Genomic DNA, 19,789 nt, shown 5'->3' with positions numbered 1-19,789 from the left:
CAATATGCAAATAAGTTCTATTATTAGTAACAAAGCATAAGAAAATAAAATTTCAGAAATATCATTTATAATAGCATAAAAACATAAAATATCAACAAATATACTTAAGATGTGCAAGATCTCTACATAGAAAATCATAAAATATTAAGAGAAATTAAAGATATAAATAAATAGGGGAATCTATAAAGTTCACAAATTGGAAGACTCATTCTTGTAAAGCTGTCAATTTGGTCCACAGTGACTCAGTCAATGCACTTCCTAACAAAAATGCCGATCATCTTGCTGTTGATAGAAACTGATAAGTTGATTCCAAAATTTATAAATGCAAAGGGTCAAGAATAGCCAAGAAATTCCCAAAGAAAAACAAGTTTATAAAATTTATTTTACCAAATAGGAAAACATTTTACAAAGTTACAGTAATTAAGACAGTGTTAATTGTCTAGCTAGAGTAATTAAGACAGGTACTGTCCCAAGGATAGAGAAATAGGGAGTCTAGAATTAGAGTCATAGACATCATTTATAACACAAGCAGCAATGGAGAGCAGCACAGAAAGCGTTGTCTTTTCAATAAATGGTGCTGAAAACTGAAAAAAAATCTTGATATTCCAAGCAAAAATAAATACTGCATAAATTGTGTACTTAGGAAAAAAAAGTAAAAAAACCAAAAAAAATAATATAGGAGAATATCTTCATGATCTTGCTGTAGGGAAGATTTGTTAAAACAGAGCAAACAATGTACTAATCATAAAGGAAATGACTAATAAATTGGTCTACAGTCATGTGCCGCATAACAACTTTTCAGTCAATGACAGACCACATATACAATGGCAGTCCCAGCAGATTAGTATCACACAGCCTAGGTGTGCAGCAGGCTTACCATCCAGGTTTGTGCAAGTGCACCCTGTGATGTTTGCACAATGACGAACTCGCCTAACTACACATTTCTCAGACGGATTCTTGTCATTAAGTGATGTATGACTGCATATTAGGTTCAAAAGACAGCATTAAGAGACTGAAAAGGTAAATCACAGAGTGGGAGAAAAACGTGCAACATTTAAAGCCAACAAAGAACTACCGGACAAACAAACAAACAAAAACCTGACAACAGAAAAATGAACAAAAGGTTTGAATAGGCAATTCACAAAAGTGACCAACCAAATGATTATTAATCACATGAAAGAAGAGTCCAGCATCATAAATAACCAAGGAAAGGCAAATTAAAACAATAACGAGATACTAATAATTCCTACCCAGCAGCATAGCTAAAATTAAATAAACTGATAAGGCCAAGTGTGGGCAAGCATGTGGAGACACCAAAACCCTCACTTACTGCTAAATTAAGTGTTAACCGGCACAAGCACTTCGGAAAATTTTTTGGAATTATCTACCGTAGTTGAATGTATGCTGAATCTATGACCCAGTAATTCCACTCCTAGATGCACGTCCAAGAGCAATGGGTGCACAGTGCACCAACAGACATTTGTGAGCATGTTCGTAGTTGCATTAAAATGGAAACAACCTAAGCAGGCTCCCAAAGTTAAACAGATAAATTGTGGTATATTCTCACAAAGGAACATGTCAAAATAATAAAAATAAATAAACTACTTTTATACACAATATAGATAAAGTTCAAAAACTATATTAAGTGAGGGGCTGGCCCCGTGGCCGAGTGGTTAAGTTCGCGCACTCCGCTGCAGGCGGCCCAGTGTTTTGTTGGTTCGAATCCTGGGCGCAGACATGGCACTGCTCGTCAGACCACACTGAGGCAGCGTCCCACATGCCACAACTAGAAGGACCCACAACGAAATATACAACTATGTACCGGGGGGCTTTGGGGAGAAAAAGGAGAAAAATAAAATCTTTAAAAAAAAAACAAAAACAAAAAAACCAAAAAACTATATTAAGTGAAAGAAGGCATAAACAAAAGAATACTACTTCTTTTTAACTCATTTTTTCTTTTAAAGATTTTTATTTTTTATTTTTATTTTTTTTAAAGATTTTATTTTTTCCTTTTTCTCCCCAAAGTCCCCCAGTACATAGTTGTATATTCTTTGTTGTAGGTCCTTCTAGTTGTGGCATGCGGGACGCTGCCTCAGCGTGGCCTGCTGAGCAGTGCCATGTCCGTGCCCAGGATTCGAACCAACGAATCACTGGGCCACCTGCAGCGGAGCGCATGAACTTAACCACTCGGCCGGGGGGCAGTCCCAAGATTTTTATTTTTTTTCCTTTTTCTCCCCAAAGCCCCCTGGTACATAGTTGTATATTCTTCGTTGTGGGTCCTTCTAGTTGTGGCACGGGGGACGCTGCCTCAGTGTGGTTTGATGAGCAGTGCCATGTCTGCGCCCAGGATTCGAACCAACAAAACACTGGGCCGCCTGCAGTGGAGCGCGCGAACTTAACCACTCGGCCACGGGGCCAGCCCCAAAAGAATACTACTTTATGGTTCCATTTATAGAGAGTTAGTAAAACAGAACGATTACAGTAGAAGCCAGGATAGCAGTTCCCATCAGAGCAGAGGAAGAAGGCTATGGCCGGGAAGTATCATGAGGGGAGTCTTCTGGGGCACTGGTATTCTTCAACTTCCTGATCTGGGTGCTAGTTACAGAAGTGCTGGCTTTGTTACAATTCCTTCAGCTGTATACTTACATTTTTTTCACTTTTCTGAATGTGTACTATACTTAAAAAGTTAAAAATGTTACAGAAAAACATGATTAATTCAATGGTGTGTTTTACAACTGACAATATCTTAGAACCGAAGGAGTACTATATAGACATTTTTTAAAATTATGTATAAGTATAGAGAGGTTATTATTGGTCTTTTTGTTTTAGTCTGCTTTTAACTTTTAGTTAAGAAAGCTTTTCCTACTCTTGTGTCATAAAGACGACCTTCTATACTTTCATTTAAATTTTAGGTTAGGGCTCGTCCCGTGGCCGAGTGGTTAAGTTCACGCGCTCCGCTGCAGGCGGCCCAGTGTTTCGTTGGTTCGAATCCTGGGCGCAGACATGCCACTGCTCACCAAACCACGCTGAGGCAGCGTCCCACATGCCACAACTAGAAGGACCCACAAGGAATAATATACAACTATGTACCGGGGGGCTTTGGGGAGAAAAAGGAAAAAAATAAAATTTTTAAAAAATAAAAAAATTTTAGGTTAATAGCATTTTTTCCCTTAGTACAAAAATACACAAGGTATTACTTCATTGTCTTGTGGTATCTACTTTCATCAACGGGAAGTCTACTTTGGGGCAATATATTATGTAATAATTGTAATAAAAAGGTCTTGTATATACAGTCTCTGAGGCAGGCTGAACAAACTATTACTATATCCATTATATACAGATGAAAAAGCTGAGGCCTAAGGGAACTTAAATGATTTTAACTTGGGTAAAAGAACTGTAAAATGTAAATTACTCATACACATATCTTCTGACTTCCACATTCAGCATGATTCCCACTATTCTATTATGGTGGAAAAAACACAGGCTGTGGAATCAGAAAACATATGAATACACATTCTAGATTTCCCACAAATTGTGTACTCTTGAGCGATAAACTCTCTAGGTCTCCGTTTCCTCCTCTGTAAAACAAAGATAAACATCATCTATTTTATAGAACAGTGAGAAATAACAATAATGGATACATGTATAGTTCGTGACCCCCAATACGTACTTGAGAAATGAGAGTTAGAAATATTGCTCTATTATTTTATACACACACACATATATATAATAGCTTCTAAGGATGATTTTGGAGCACTTCAAGTGTATCAGATAATATATAATGGCTTGTGAGTGGCAGGTATATAATGAACCAAAAGGAAAAAAAAAACCCAAATACCCAATAATATCCTACAAGCTGTACCTTGGGAGGCTGGGAGGTGGGGAGTACTGCAGGGAGGAAGATGATGTATTAGAGAGAGGATCAAAGAACAGATTATTTGAAAAGAAACACATTAATGCTTTTAAGTGTACACTAATAACTCATATCTAGCAAAGTATCATACAGGGAAAAATAATTTCCAATTGCCTGTTAATTAGACGCCAAAGGGCAATAATACATGCTTCTGAAGTGAGGTGTCCTAAGTATTTTACAAGCATCTCCTTTAACTCTTGACCATTTGTAGACATGCACTCTCTTTTAAAACCAAAACCACGAAGTCTACATTATATTAGGTATAATTATAAAATAAAGAGACTGAGTCATACACTTACTACTTTATAGTCGTATCTGATATAGAACTTAGTTTAATTATAGTCAGTCATTCCAGATAACACAATGACAAATTGACTTGCTTTCTGTTTGTAACCTGTTTCCAGAAAACAGCTGTAATAAAAACTTACTTAGGAGCCTTTTCTCCTACATTCCCTTCCTGTTACAACATTTTTCTTAAATTAAAAGAGTAATGTAACAACATTTAAAAACACTCAAAACCTACAGATGCTTTTAAAAACAGCATTTCAAAACATAGTCACCCTGGGGCCAGCCCGGTGGTGTAGTGGTTAAGTTCGCACACTCTGCTTTGGCAGCCCAGGGTTCGTGGGTTCAGATTCCAGGTGCCAACATACACCACTCATCAAGCCATGCTGTGGCAGCAACCCACATATAAAATAGAGAATACTGTCACAGATGCTAGCTCAGGGACAATCTTCCTCAAGCAAAAAAAAAAAAAAAAAAAGAGGAAGATCAGCAATGGATGTTAGCTTAGGGTCAATCTTCACCAAAAAATAAAAATAAAAGTAAAAAGAATAATGCAGGAAAGAAAAAAAAACCAAAAGTCACCCTCACACAAAAAAACCAACGCTCTCGCCCAAAAAACCCCAAACACACAGAACCATACAACAATACAACATAAGTTTCTCACCAGTTGTCAAAGAAACCAAATATACCATCCTATTACTTTAAAATGAATGGTTTATAAGTGGGTAGCATTTAAACAGGATAAACAGCACACAGGGTAATGATTACTTAAGACTTTTAAAAATACTTTAGGGGGTGGGCCCCAGGGCCTAGTGGTTAAGTTGAGTATGCTCTATTTTGGTGGCCCAGGTTCAGTTCCTGGGTGCAGACCTACACCACTTGTCGGCAATCAGGCCGTGGTGGCAACCCACATACAAAATAGAGGAAGACTGGCACAGACGTTAGCACAGGGCAAATTGCCCTCAAGCAAAAAGAGGAAGACTGGCAACAGATGTACGCTCAGGGAGAATCTTCCTCACCAAAAAAAAAAAAGAATACTTCAGATGAAGTAAGCCATATAGAGGACAGCAGTTTTATCTGTTAAACTGTATATTTAAAAAAAAACTTTAAATGTTTTAGTCATGAATCTCTATTCTCTATCAGTACTTTAAAAAGGATTTCAATGATAAGCTTTTGTTTGGTCCTTTCCTAAAATGGATGTGGCCAGCAATTGTTTTCACGTAGGTTACAAGAAGACTCTTTGTGCATTTCAGGGTAAGAGGTCTTTTGGAGGAATACTGAAATTGTGGTTATTGGCCAAAAACTACTACAACAAATTCCTATCAGTGTGTATGAAGGGGGAGAAGTGGGTTAGCGCAACACCGGGTAGTGCATTTAGCCACTTCCTTTTTGGGTTAAGCAGAGAGAGTGAATCAATTATCTTATTAATATTCTTATAGAATAAGACAAAATATTAATTAACCAAAATATGGAAAAACTTTGCAAGTGAGTCACCTTTTTTTGTTTAAGCAAGGATAACACTTATAACACTTATAACATACCAGGAATTATGCTAAGCGCTATGAGAATACAAAGTTTCATCAGATTCTGACCTTAAAGTACTTATTGTCTAACGGGAAGACAGGATGGTGTCAAAAAGAACAAGAAAGAAGAAAGCAAGAAGTTACAAGAGTAGTAAAAAAGACAATGCATTGAGAGATCAAAGGAAGGAAATGACTTCATGGAGGGGTAGCTTGACCCGGCTGGGATGGACTGAGAAGTCTGGGATTAGGTATTCCAGTGGAAGGGAGCAAAATCAATAAGGATTAGCAAGTGATCCTTCATGTGAAGTATGTTAACCATACGTGAACCCAGACAACACTAACTAAATCCCTGCCTAACTACACTCCTACCCCAAAACCAAAACAAAGTAAAAAAAACCCATTTCATCAAGGTAATATGTGACATTTTAAAAACAATGTCATTATAATTTTTTTAAAATTTCAAAATATGTTTAAACCAATTAAACAGTACTTAAAACAAGCTTGTTAGGAAACATCTATATGTTTAGTAAACTATACTGTTAAATAAGTATTTTAAAAATAAAATGATTGTGTTGATATTCATGTACAACTAAACAGATAAGAATAAGAGGGAAATTAAAACATTTGATACCACTATTCCTACCCCGCCATTTAATTCTGGAGTAGGAATGGTGTTTTAATAGGAAGGAATGTTACCACAATCAGAAAAAAGAAAACACAAAGGACATAGTGGAAGTATTTATAACTGAATTAGTATGTATGTATTTACAAGGGAATTAAAAAGGAGAACACAGCCTCTTGTAACTTACCAACATAAAATGAGCAGTTGGAATGCAATAAACTTTCAGTCCATAAGCGACAAAGTTCACTTTCAGTCAGAGCTTCAACTCCATAACAAGCTTGATACTCCACTTTTGGTAGCACATAAACTGGAAATTGCTGCAATGCAAGGTTATACTTTTATAAAGCTCCACTAATTTACTATTAACAGCAAATACGCTGGACTATACAGTTTTACTACCTTCAAAATGCTTTCGGGTAATCTCATTTCCTCCTTTCAAATACAGCAGGATTCAGACAGAAAGACAGACAGAATCTCTGGTAGATGCGGGCAAGAGGTGGGTGGACAACAGATCTCGAACCAACAGCCCCCCCACCTCCAACCAGAACCAACATATCTCCCCACACATGCATATAGTTTATTTCTATCAGGAAATGTGACTGACAGCAGAATCCTTGAACAGAGCCTACGATACACAATTGTCCAAAGGTTCAAAGCTAGATGCTGGGAAGCAATGACTATAATATATACTAATAATTCTCAAGAGGATAAAAAAGGTAAGAATTTTTTGCCCCTTTAAAGCATTAGTCACATTGTCTCAGGCTCAAATACTCTGAGCAGTTTGTTTTCATTCTATAAATGTATGAGCATTAATACCTAAATTAACACCCAGGAATGTTATCTTCATTAATACAAAGGCTTTATTCCAGACACTAAGTATCCGGCAAATTATCCATTTAGGGTTTATTGGTCAGGACATTAAATAGATTAAGTAAAATGACTGTACCTACTACTTGTCTAAAGCAGGATATGTAAGGAAATATACACTGTGAAATAATATGTTAGTCATGTTCACAGTGCTCGTGTCATCTCATTTCTGTCAAAGAAAATTCTACTCTTAACAGTAATCTCTTCATTTCCGGCTGCAGGAGAAAGATATGGTATAAGGAACTTACTCAAAGTGATATGGCTAGTTAGTACTTTTGAAATTATGCTAAGCTGTCACCATTTATATACTTGAAAATATTTCATAAATGTTTCAGAACTCGTGATTTTCATAAAGCGGCAAATTTAGTGTACTTGGCACATGGTGGTGGTAGGACCAATTCAAATCCAGTGAAATTTCTGTTAACAGTAAGTTTGGTTCATATGATTCCCTGTGAATGTTTTAAAACTCTAAAGCAGTCTCTCTTAAATTTCAATGTGCATATGAATGAATAACCTGGTGACCTCATTAAAATGCAGAATCTGAGGTGAAGATCAAGGTTTTGCATTTTTAACAAGCTGTTGTTCCAGGGGCCAAACTTGGAGTAGCAAGGCCCCTACCGTGTCTTCTCAATTAAAAAAAGAAAAATTAAATTATGATTAAGATAATTTTATTCGCTAAAAGCATTTTATTGTACAATAATTCTTTAGCAACTGGTAGCCTGCATTTACAGCTGTTTATAGTTGCAAATAGAAGCTAGAGATAAAGGAAGGCCCAAAGGGTTAAGAAACTTGCTTGAGGACACACAGCAAGTTTATAGCAGACTTAGGAAAAGACTAAATGATAAAGAAGATTCTCTTTTTGGATCATGAATAAAGTTATTTCTAGATTTTTTTAATTAAAAAATACTACTATTTCTGAAAACAAAATACTTCGGGGGATTTTCTTTGATAATACTGCTATATCTATAAAACTAAGTTCTCAATCTGGTTTTAATTTCTCTATGTATTCTACTGCCATCTCCAGGAAGTCAAGGGAAAGAAAAATCTGAATATTTTATCTTAGTATGCCAAAATTAAAGTGAAATTTTAAGTACAAAGTTTTCAAACTATAAATATTAAATTTACTATTTCCTTTCTCCCTTGATTGGTAGCTCCTGTTCTCCCCAAGTGAAAGCTTTTCTTGATTCTCTGTCCTCCAATTTTTCACACAAATCTTTTAACTTTTACATACATTCCTAAATAGGTATTTCCTAGCTAGTATCCTGTCACTGACCCCATTAGGTACAGTCTATTCTTTCCTAATAGTCAAGCACCTTCAGGTTCATGTTTCTGCCCTAGAATGCCAATAGAAACTGTAAAATAACTGGATCTAAATTTTTGAATCACTTTAGAATACAGCTCTTAGGAAATTTAGTTAATCGAGACAGACAATAACAGATAATATCAAATCACTTAAAGTTACTTGGTCTGGATTTCATAATTATGTGTGGAACTCAGTAAGCTCCAGCTGCATCTTGTGGTCCACATTAGCCTGCTTGCCTCCATTCTATCATGTGAGACTGGCTGCTGTTTTAGGTTCTCCTCTGACACGCAGCTCTTATTAAGCAGAGTTTTGATGAGAAGGAAAAATGATATTGGAAACTAAAATCTCAACTATGATAACACATAATTGAAGAACCAAAGAAAAATAAAGGAGAGATGAGTTTCTTGGACGTCAGAGGTTGAAGAGACTTCTAAGTATTTTAAAGCTTTATCTAAATAGTTGGTTTCTAAGTAGGAAATATTAATGAGGATGCATTCTCATTTAATTAGAGTTTAAACAGTACCACTTTAAAATTTCTCAAACTAGTGCCTCAACTTCCCTTAATTTCCCTTTCTTAACAACACCCTCCTTTCCTCACCTCTCAATTTTTCTCACTTATTCAATACCTATTTATTGAGCTTCTATGGTACAAAACATTTGGGAGAAACAATAAATGAAAAGGACATGATGCCAAGGGGAATATATTCTACTAAGGCATTTAAATGACCAGTACTAAACTATTACATATAATGATAGGTGCACTATGATAAGCATTCATTGAAAATTTTACTCTGGGTTTGACACAATCAGAAATATAAGGCTCCAATTTAGATATTCTTTGGTGCTTAACTGTTTTGATATATCTTGATGAAGACTGAATTCTCTCCTATAAGGCAATGTCTTGACATTTACAAATTTTGCTTTAGTCAAGTGAATGACAATGGCCTTAACAGACTGTCTCAAGAATTAAATCAGTATCCAAAATATCCCTATGCTATTCTTCCTTAAGAGATACTGGCCATCAGGGCCGGCCTGGTGCCGCAGCAGTTAAGTTTGCACATTCCGCTTCAACGGTGCAGGGTTCTCTGGTTCGGATCCCGGGTGTGGACACGGCACCACTTGGCAAGCCATGCTGTGGTAGGTGTCTCACATATAAAGTGGAGGAAGATGGGCATGGATGTTAGCTAAGGGCCAGTCTTCCTCAGCGAAAAGAGGAGGGCTGGCAGCAGCTAGCTCAGGACTAATCTTCCTCAAGAGGAAAAAAAAAAAAAGATACTGGCCATCAATAATTTCTAAATGCTGTAAACTGGCAGATCAATACAAAGTCACATGGACCCACAGGGTAGAAAGTGAAAGAAATGAGTTAGCCACTAAATAAATGAGAGAGATAGCAAGTAAGAATTAAAGAAAGAAAACCTTGAAAATACAATCCATAGCACTTGACACTACATGTATTCAAGAGGTTCATGCTATGGCCATTCAATCAATCCCAGTTAAATATAGATGAGGAAGGAAAAAATCAGCAAATAAAGTAAAATCTTTTAATACAGAAAATATTAGTATTTATTTAGGAGGAGACCAATATCAAAGCTATAGTATTTTGTCACTCCTTGACTTTCTGTTATAAAAAACACTCCCCCATACATTTAATTCAAAGCCATTTGGTTTCCAATATTTCAAGTCTAAAGCAGTGATGAAAACCAAATTATGAGAATTAAGAATTTAGTAACTTATTCACAATCTTCCTTCTATTTAACAAAGGATAAAAGTATCATTAAGCAAAAGATCCATCAAGACCATTGGATTCTGGTGGACCAAGCATATATCCTAGATCCTGAGGGGTTAGACTTAAGAGTTTTGTCATGAGAGACCCTCACACTGCTGTTATTAGCAGTTTAGAAATGTTGGCACTTCTTTTTCTTTTTCTTTCAGTTACTTCTAACATGATAAGTAGTAGTCAGGGGCTTGATCCACAAGGGTCAATGCTGGAACATTCTTGAGTCTTCTGATCCCTGGCCCAAAGCACACTGATATTCTAAAGTGGTCACTGAAGATTCTTATTGGGTGGTAGGTTAGACAGGAAGAGACAGAGACACCAAACTGAGAGGAAAAAAAAGTGTACCATGACAAATGTACACAACAGAAAAAATCCTCTGAAGAAAAAGTCAGAGACTTCATTAGTTCCTATATAATCAATTATAATATAGAAGCTGCTCTTTATTTAGCAGAATTCAGTGGTCACACACACTAATCAAACTAATCTGAAAGAGAACTTCAAACATCGAATATGGCAAACCATTGAAAGAACCAATTACAGTAGTCCCCCCTTATTCAGGGGGATACGTTCCAAAACCCCCAGCAGATGCCTGAAACTGCGGATAGTACCAAATACCCTGTATACTAGGTTTTTTCCTGTACATACATACTTACCTATGATAAAGTTTAATTTACAAATTAGGCACAGTAAGAGATTAACAATAACTAATAATAAAATAGAACAATTATAACAATATACTGCAATAAAAGTTACCGTAGATCTTAGCAATCTCAGCATTTGATTTTTTTCTTTTCTTATTAAGTTGAGAACTTTCACCTTTTCACTTAAAGGAAGCACTTTACAGCTTCTCTTTGGCATATCCCAATTGCCAACATCACTACTCCTGTGCTTTGGGGCCATTAGTGAGTAAAATAAGGGTTACTTGAACATACACACTGCAGTACTTTGACAATCAATCTGATAACCAAGGTGGCTACTAAGTGACTAATGAGCAAGTAGTGTATGTAAAGGGATATGCTAAACAAAGGGATGAGTCACATCCCAGGCAGGGTGGAATGACATTTCATCCCACCACTCAGAACAATGCACAATTTAAAACTTATGAATTGTTTATTTCTGGAACTTTCCATTTAATATTTTTAGATCATGGTTGACCGTGGGTAACTGAAACCTCAGAAAGCGAAATGGTAGATAAGGGGGAATTAATGTACTCAAATTGTAGCAAAAACTTTTTTAACTGAGAAAAGTATATCAAAGCCCAAAAGAAACAACAGGGAAAAAAGGGAAAAAAGAAAGGGAGACATCTGGTTGTTTAACAACTCTGGGGAGACTCCTCAAATGTGTGTGAAAGCCCACCTTTCATAACTTGGACTTCTAAAATGAGTCAAGATGATCCCCAAGGTAAGCGTGAAAGGGGCAAATATGTCACAATGGAAATCCAAATTCACACAGAGAGCAGGAACATATGTGCCAGGTCAAATTTTCAAAAAGTTTGTATATTCCATGGGAGAATGTTATCAGCATTCATGAGTATTATATTTAACCAAACACTTTCCCTTATTAAAAGTGTTGTCGGTATTTTATTTAAAAAAACCCTCAACCTGGAAAAACTATGATAGGAGTGATCAACAATTTAAAATTACATTTCATAACTATGGCATATTAAATATTTGCTGATTATCTACTTATTCTACCACATCCTAACTCCCCAGGTAACAACTTACTCTTCTGATTTTCTTCCGTTTTTTAGAACGCGGTCTGGTCTCTATCCTCTGGACACTGCATCGCACAAGTAACAACAGGTCTTGCAGGCTAAATAACTTGTAAACAAAATTTCCTTCCTGAGGAGCTATATATTCTGATGTATCTTCAACATAGTCCTGAAGTTCATATGGCAATCCTTTAAAAATAATTACATTTCTCATTTTTATTTTAAAATACATTGGCCCTTTATGCATCCTAATCCAAGATAAAACAATTCAATTACCTATTTTTAAACTTCTACAACTTTAACTTTCTACTTCCTCCAAGTTGACCATCACACTATTACCATTTCTGTTTATTTCTACTGGAACTGCAGCAAGAGCTGAAATCAAAGCTCTAATGTTCTCTTCCTTTTAACTCCTACCTTCACTAACCCTAGGCAAAGCATAAATTAGTGAGACAACATATGAAGTGAGAAGAAAAGAGTTTGAAAAAATAATGTTATTCCTAATCTAGAGAGAACTGAGGTGCAGCTTTATATGTTTCACAAAATGAAAAAGCATAAAATTGCAGTCCAACGCCAAGAAAAAAACTTCAGATTAAGAAATGTTTAACTATGTTTGGTCCCCTTCCCCTTCCTCAGTTCAGTGAAGCACATCACCTACAGCTTAGCAGCCACTGTACATGTTGGATACACACAGGCAACATAGGTTATAAATCTCCATATAACTTTGGGTGCGCATTTAGAGAGATGGTTTTGGAAGCTGAAATACTGATCTGTAGATTGAAAAATGACACATCAATGACTATTTAAGATTATAAAACAGATTATAATAATGAGAAAGTGAGGTAATGAAGGAGAAAAACCTAAGGATAAGGAATCGGCAAAACAGTTAATATATCAAGTTCTTCGTAAATATTTACTTACGTCCTTTTGGCTTCTGAAACGCAGAAGGCCATACAGATTTTGGCCAACCAGAGGCATCTGAAGGAGCAGAGGGTGGCTCGGAAACAGGAGGGTGTTTAGAATTTTCTAAATTCATTAAGGGCAATTCAGGTATTTTTCTGGAAATTGGCTTTAAGAGTTCATCCTGCATTTTTAAAATTTCTCCAACTGGATCAAATTTTTTATATACTCGTTTGATAGGTTTTTTTAAAACACACGACTCTTCAGGACTACAAGTAGTATTAGTCTGGTTTCCTACAGAAGCCTGTCCTGAGGAAGAATTTGGGCTAGCGGGTTTAGAACTTAAATTAGAACCCACATTGGCTGTTTTTCCACTACTATTACTTTGACACTCTGTATCAATGATTAAACAGTCTTCATCTGTATCACTATCGCAAAGAACTTCATCTTCAGTTCTAGCTGCTTCTGACGTCACGGTCTTTTCCTTTGAATTGTCTGTGTTCTCTAGAGCACTCAGGCTTTCATTGGCATACATCACATCAACAGCCATATCACTTTGATTAGAGGTTTCGATGTCTGTGGAACTTTCTAACCGTAAGTCATCTGGCATTTTCAAGTCACTATCTTGCATCAAAGACTTGTCAGAATTTGATACATTTTCTCCACATGGTACAAATCCCTGATCGTCTTTATTTTTGTACTCTTCAGGCCCGCTATCCATACCAGTCACCAGCTGTTTCTCCTTCTGCAACTGTTCCATCAGAATCTGAGATAAACTTCTAGAATGAGCCGAAATGTCTGGTGCATTTGATGCCACAGAGGTGGCTGCTGTGCTGGGGGCTGTGGGAGTATCTATCTTGTTGGCTACTGTGGAAGTGCTTGCTGGACTTGGTGACTTCGATGGTTTCGTGGTGGTTACTCCAAAAGTTTCAAGTTCTGTAACATCATCATCAAAATCCAGATCCAAATTTTCAAGGGTCTCAATTTTTCGGCACTCATTAACTTCATAAGACATCTTAAGAAAATATATTAGTAAACTATTAGAAAAAATTGCAAGCCACCCCTCATCTATCTCTTAATGTCACTACGCCTCACATACATGTTCTTTAAAAGTAGAAAGAAAAGTGTAACGACTCTGAAAGGTTATTGCCTAAGATGATAATAAACTACTAGCAACTAATTTATTTAACCTTACCTTCCCACTGAAACACTGAAGAAACACAGACAAATTTGCCAACTTGTAACAGCATGTGAAATGGAGAATATTTGTGAACTATCACATCCCAAGAGGAATTTCCACTCATCAAAAAACAGGACCATAAAGAAGTATTGGGCCAGACAAAAAGGCAGTGGATTTTCCATACCCACTGCACACACTCTTGCAAAGACACCCGAACTGAGCTGACGAGGGGGAAAGCCCCTTTGGCACTGAGAGGAAGCTGCTTTCTAAAGCAGTCGGGGAAGTGTCGCCAGGCTCTGGTGTAGCCCTAACATCAATCGGTGACTTATTTTCTACATCTACTTAGGGAAATCAACTCTCAGTAAAATGAGGAGAAATGGACAGGAGTGGTTTTATTGTATTCTGGGACACGAAGCCGTTGAGGTTGTAGTTCTTCATGTACTGTTTTGGTAACGGAAGAACTCCAGACAGCTTTAATTTATTCAGGAATAAACTGTCCTCTCCCCAAGCAGCAGCAGACCTCTTCAATCTGGCAGAGCACTGAGATAAATCTGGTTGTGGGCTGTACAGACCCACTAGGTCTTACAGGTTAGGATTGAGAAAGAAATATTCTGACAGCAATCAGGTAGTGAGTAAGAAAGATCAACCTGTGTAAGTTATCTAAACTCTCTAAACCTCAATTTCCTCATCTCTAAAACAGTGATAATAAGGTCATCTTCTTGGATTTGTTCTAAGGATTAAATAAGAAATCACATATAGAAAGTTTCTTGGCATAGTCCCTGGCATATAGTTAAGCAGCTTCTCAGTAATGGTAGCTCTTACTAAAATAAGACTACCAGATTTAGCGAAAAAATAAAACTGAACTATATGCTGTTTACATGAGGCATTCTTACACAAAAAGGTTAAAACCAAAACCATGGGGGGCCGGCCCAGTGGCATAGTGGTTAAGTTATTGTGCTCTGCTTTGGTGACCCGGGGTTCATGGGTTCAGATCCCCAATGCAGACCTACACATCTCTCATCAAGCCATGCTGTGGCGGTGTCCCACAAACAAAACAGAGGAAGATGGGCACAGATGTTAGTTCAGGGCCAATCTTCCTCACCAAAAAAAAAAAAGAGAGAGAGAGAGAGACCTGACATCGAGAAACAGAGAGAGAAGGAATAGCAACATTAAGTGTTAGAACAAAGCAGAATTCAACACAAAAAGCAACAGATAGAAAAGGGAATCCAATGTTGAAAAAAGATGAAATCCATGATGAACAGATAATGAATTGTGACATGCCAAATAACAACATCAAAACAGTGGTCAAAATTGAAAAACAAAAGGAAAATTTTACAGAAACATAATTGCATTCCAAGATCTGGAATGATCTTGTTCAACAATACACTGTCTCTAAGTAAAAATAAACAGGGATATAGAAAGTATGAATAATATTTAAATGATTGAAATAAATATATATGAATGACTGAAAACATACATATAGACTACAAAGATATACCTTTTCCCTCCCAAGAATCCAAGGGGCATTTCCAAAGACGGACTATAAATTAATATACAAAGATAACATCAATATAGCACAAAGCAGAATCTGCTAAGGTCTTACTCTCTGTTTAGAAGGAAATAAAATTAGAAATCATTAAGAAAAATGCAAATAAACAACAATAAACCCAAGGACTTAGAAATTAAAAACCACTTCAAATTGTTAGATAAAAGAAGAAATTAAAGTAATTATAGAATACTTACAAAGCAACAAAAATTAGAACACTAGACATTAAAAATAAGAAGTATAATTCATAGCCTTTTCAAGAAATAGGAAAACATAATCATAAAAAAATGAAGAAATTTAATAAATGCAAAACCCAAAACTAAGGAATTGAAAAACAATGCTCTCACCCCCAAAAGAACAAATTCAAAATTAAAAATATCATTTATCGGTAAATACTTTATAGCTGTAAAAGGATTCTTCTATAAAATATATCATTAGTTACATCAATAAAAATTAATAATTCCTTAATGCCATACCTAATCAGTGTAAAAATTTCCCAGTCTGAAAAATGTCTTTTTACAATTGTTTATTAGAATCAGGATCCAACCAAGATTCCTACACTGCATTTGGTTGACATGTCTTTCAATTTTGTTTAATTTGCTAAAGACTTTCCCCCTTACCTCTGCCAACTTCTACATCCACCAGATAATTGTAGAAGAAACCGGATTAGTTATCCTGTAAAAATCTCCACATTCTGGATTTTAACTTCTGCATCCCTAAGATGTCATTTAACACATTCTCTATCCCCTGAATCTCCGGCCAATGGGAAACCCTTCACATTGGTTCTGGTATCTTTTTGATACAATTCCAATATTATTATAGGGTTTTTACTTCTTTGATTTGCATTTGTGTCTCTCATGCTAAAATTCTTGGTTCCTAATATAATTACTTATTTGCTTTATCCTATTATCTAATGCATTCAAAATAACAATAGCAAAATCATTACTAACAATATGGTTACTAATGCAGTTTAAGATTTTCTGGCAGTTCTTTTTGAACTTAGGATATAAATCTTTAGTGATGTACAAATTTCTAAGTTTCTAATCATTCAAATAATAATTCTTTGAGTGGCTAAACCACTAACTTGATATACACAGGATGCATTTGTTTCATTTCAGCTTTGATTTGGCTTTTATAATATTTTTTAAATGTTTTATACACATGTAAAACATTTATATGGTTCAAAACTATAAAGTACATCCAGAGAAATCTAGTTGACATCGCTGCCTCCTCCAATTCATTCCATCCCTCCCCCGCAGTTAACCAGTTTCATTAATTTCAGGTTTATTCTTCATTGTGTGGGGTATTTTCTTTTTAAATATGAACAAATACGTGTACGTATGTGTATGTTTGTATTTTCCCCTTCCATAAATAAAAAATTAGCATATTACACAAAATGTTCTCTTCCTTGCCTTTTTCGCTTAACAATATATCTTGGATATTACTGGGCAGTTGCATATCTAGAATTCCCTCATTCCTTTTAAAAGCTGCACAGTATGCTATTGAGGATATACAGTTTATTTAATCAATACCCTGTTAGGGACATGTGGATTGTTTCCAATCTTCTGCTACTACAAATAGAGCTGCAATGAATACCTTGGACATACATTTTGTTCTCTTCCTAACATACTTCTGAGCTACATTTCTAGACGTGAGATTTCTAGGGCAAAGGATGAGCACATTAGTTTTCATCTGTTTTATGGGCACATCTTTCTTCACTTGACTATAGAAATGTTATAGCAATTATCTCCTTTTCTTCTAATATCTTTGTAAGAGCTTCCATCAATCTGCTTCTGTTGCTCATGTTTAAATGACATGGGTTTTCCTGCTCCTGTGGAAGGATAATCCTGTGTGTGGGCACGCCAGGGCAGCTTTTTAGCTTCATGGCTCTCAGCTCACGCTTCATTGGTACCACAAAGTATGCATGGATGGAGGCATGTATGTGTGTGCATATAAAATCTTTAGTACATTCTGAGATCTGCTTCCTCTATTCCCCCTCTCTCACAAGTATCTGAAAACTTGTCTTTTCTTTACCTTTCATGTCCTTGTTCTGCTCAATATGGACTCTACCACCAGTGATTTTTCCTGAGTGAAGGCTTTTGCCTTGAAAGGGATTTTGGCTGGTTAGTTTCTAGAGTTCTTAGGGCCCGGTCATCTCAGAACTCTCTCAAGTTCCCTGCACTCACCTACAAATTAAAGCCTATCCACATTATTTTCACTTTTGTTACTCCTGGTTCCTTCTTGCATCTTTCACCATCCTCTTTCTCTCTGGGATTATTTTCCTTGTGCCTGAAGAACACCCACGAGAGATGGTCTGCTGGCAGCAAACTCAGTTTTTATCTGAAAACATCTTTATTTAATTTTTTGGTATCTAAGGATATTTTCACTGGTTAGAGAATTTTAGTAAGAGGTTATTTTCTCTCAGCACAATATATTGTTCCAAAGTCTTCTGGCTTCCATTGTTGTTGCTGAGAAGTTATTTGCAAATCTAACTCTCAGTTCTGTATAGGTATGTGCCTTTTGTTTCTCTGGCGGCTTTTAGTTTTTTCTTTGTCTCCAAGTATGGTTTGGTCCCATTATCTCTTTTACACCATCTTTCTAGGTGCAATTACACATATGTCAGACATTCTCACTATATCCTCTCTATCTCTTGCCCTATTCTGCATATTTCTTATCTTTTATCTCTTTGAAAAGTTTCTAGTTCCTCACTGAAACTTTCAAGCATGGCTTTAATTTCCTTGAATGTTGTATAATTAAACAGAGTTGGCTAACATTTGTGACTGATAATTCTAGGATCCATTTCTGTGAGCCAATTTCTTTGGTCATTGTTTCTGATGGTTCTCGTTCACGGTATCTAGTCTCCTCCTGTCTCTAATTAATTTTAAATGTTTTCTGGATGCTATCTTTTAAAAGTTATTTGTAGGAATAATTTGAGGCTGAAAATGACATTGTTTCTCTCAAGATTTCATTTGCTTTTGCTAAGTGCCTAGAAACACTAGCAATCCAAAAGCATCTGAATCCAAGTTCAAGACCTGAAAACTGAGGCTACAATCTCTGAGAAAGCTGATTTATTTCTGGTTCACCCCTACTCCTGGGGTGAAGCCTTACAGTGGTCTAAGTCCTTGGTGGAAAACTGAACTCTGACTTTTGTTCCCCTCCTCCTGTGATGCTGCCAAAACAACACTTCATCTGCTGTTTTCTCTTCAGAACTGGCAAATACTATCCAGGGCAAAAATGACCCTAGATAGACTTACCTCCCTGGATTCTATTCTTCTCCGGTATCTCAGTCCTGCAATTCCTATTTTGTTAGCTCTTTGATGATTCTAAGAAAGAAATTTTTATATTTTGTCCAGCGTTTTTAGTGTCATCAGTAATGGGGAAGGTCCAAATTACCTAGTCTGCCATTAGTGAAAGAAGTCTGTCACTTTTCATCCCTCTTAACCTACTTCATGTTACTTCACAGCACCTGTTACTCCCTGACATTCACCTCACAGCACTGTAAGTTTAGGTAGATTTAAAAAATATTAAAAAAGAAAACTTAAGTTGGGAGTGCTTTATGACATATACATCACAAAAATATTAAAGGCAAATGCAAACAGAGAAAAACATATAAACAAATATGAAACACAAAAAGTCAATATCCTTAAAATAGTATATACTCTCAGGTATAAATAAGAAAAACATTTTTCCATTTTATTTTCTAATTTTGTTTGCTCTCTTACTTTATTCAAGTCTCTGTTCATATTCCTGTCCTTGGAAAAGCCATCTTGATCATCAATCTAAAACAGTCTCATTTTCATCTTGTTCCCCTTAACCTTCTGTAGTTTTCTGCATAGCATTTACCACTACTTGCTTTTTTGGTACTGTTTTATTAATTATCTGTGCCCTCTGCCAGTACTGTAAGCTCCAAGAGAAAAAAGACTTTAAATTCACTGCTGTATCCTCAGTGCATAGAACAGTCTCTGCTCAATAAATATTTGTGGAATGAATGAATAAAGTTTTGCATAAAAACAGACTGTCTCACCTTAATGATCATGGAAAATATTTTAAAATACAGAAATAACAAAAGCTAGTATTTATGGAGTGCCAAGCATTGTTCTAAATGCTTTACATGTATTAACTCATTTAGTCCCAGAAAATCCCATGCGTTAGGTAAGATCAT

At 36.1% G+C, this 19,789-nt stretch overlaps 1 protein-coding gene across 9 annotated transcripts in view; it reads right to left on the bottom strand.

The window, feature by feature from the left end:
- Positions 1 to 19,789, bottom strand: part of ICE2 (interactor of little elongation complex ELL subunit 2) — a 65,142-nt gene that overhangs the window by 20,330 nt on the left and 25,023 nt on the right. For 5 of the 9 annotated variants that reach the window (XM_014851034.3, XM_070500606.1, XM_070500614.1 and 2 more), the window contains exons 10-12: positions 12,923 to 13,916; positions 12,015 to 12,190; positions 6,531 to 6,660 (exon numbers count right to left, since the gene is read on the bottom strand). In XM_014851034.3, coding sequence (XP_014706520.3) covers positions 6,531 to 6,660; positions 12,015 to 12,190; positions 12,923 to 13,916 — 1,300 coding nt within the window. Of the gene's footprint in view, positions 1 to 6,530; positions 6,661 to 12,014; positions 12,191 to 12,922; positions 13,917 to 15,579; positions 15,622 to 19,789 lie in introns of all 9 variants that reach the window. The other 4 variants (XM_044764777.2, XM_070500619.1, XM_070500601.1 and 1 more) reach the window with 1 other exon arrangement.

This window comes from Equus asinus, chromosome 2, assembly GCF_041296235.1.
Source record: "Equus asinus isolate D_3611 breed Donkey chromosome 2, EquAss-T2T_v2, whole genome shotgun sequence".
In the NCBI taxonomy this organism is placed as follows: Eukaryota; Metazoa; Chordata; class Mammalia; order Perissodactyla; family Equidae; genus Equus; species Equus asinus.
The sequence above is the reverse complement of the archived record's forward strand: the minus strand, read 5'-3'. Positions and strand labels throughout refer to the sequence as shown.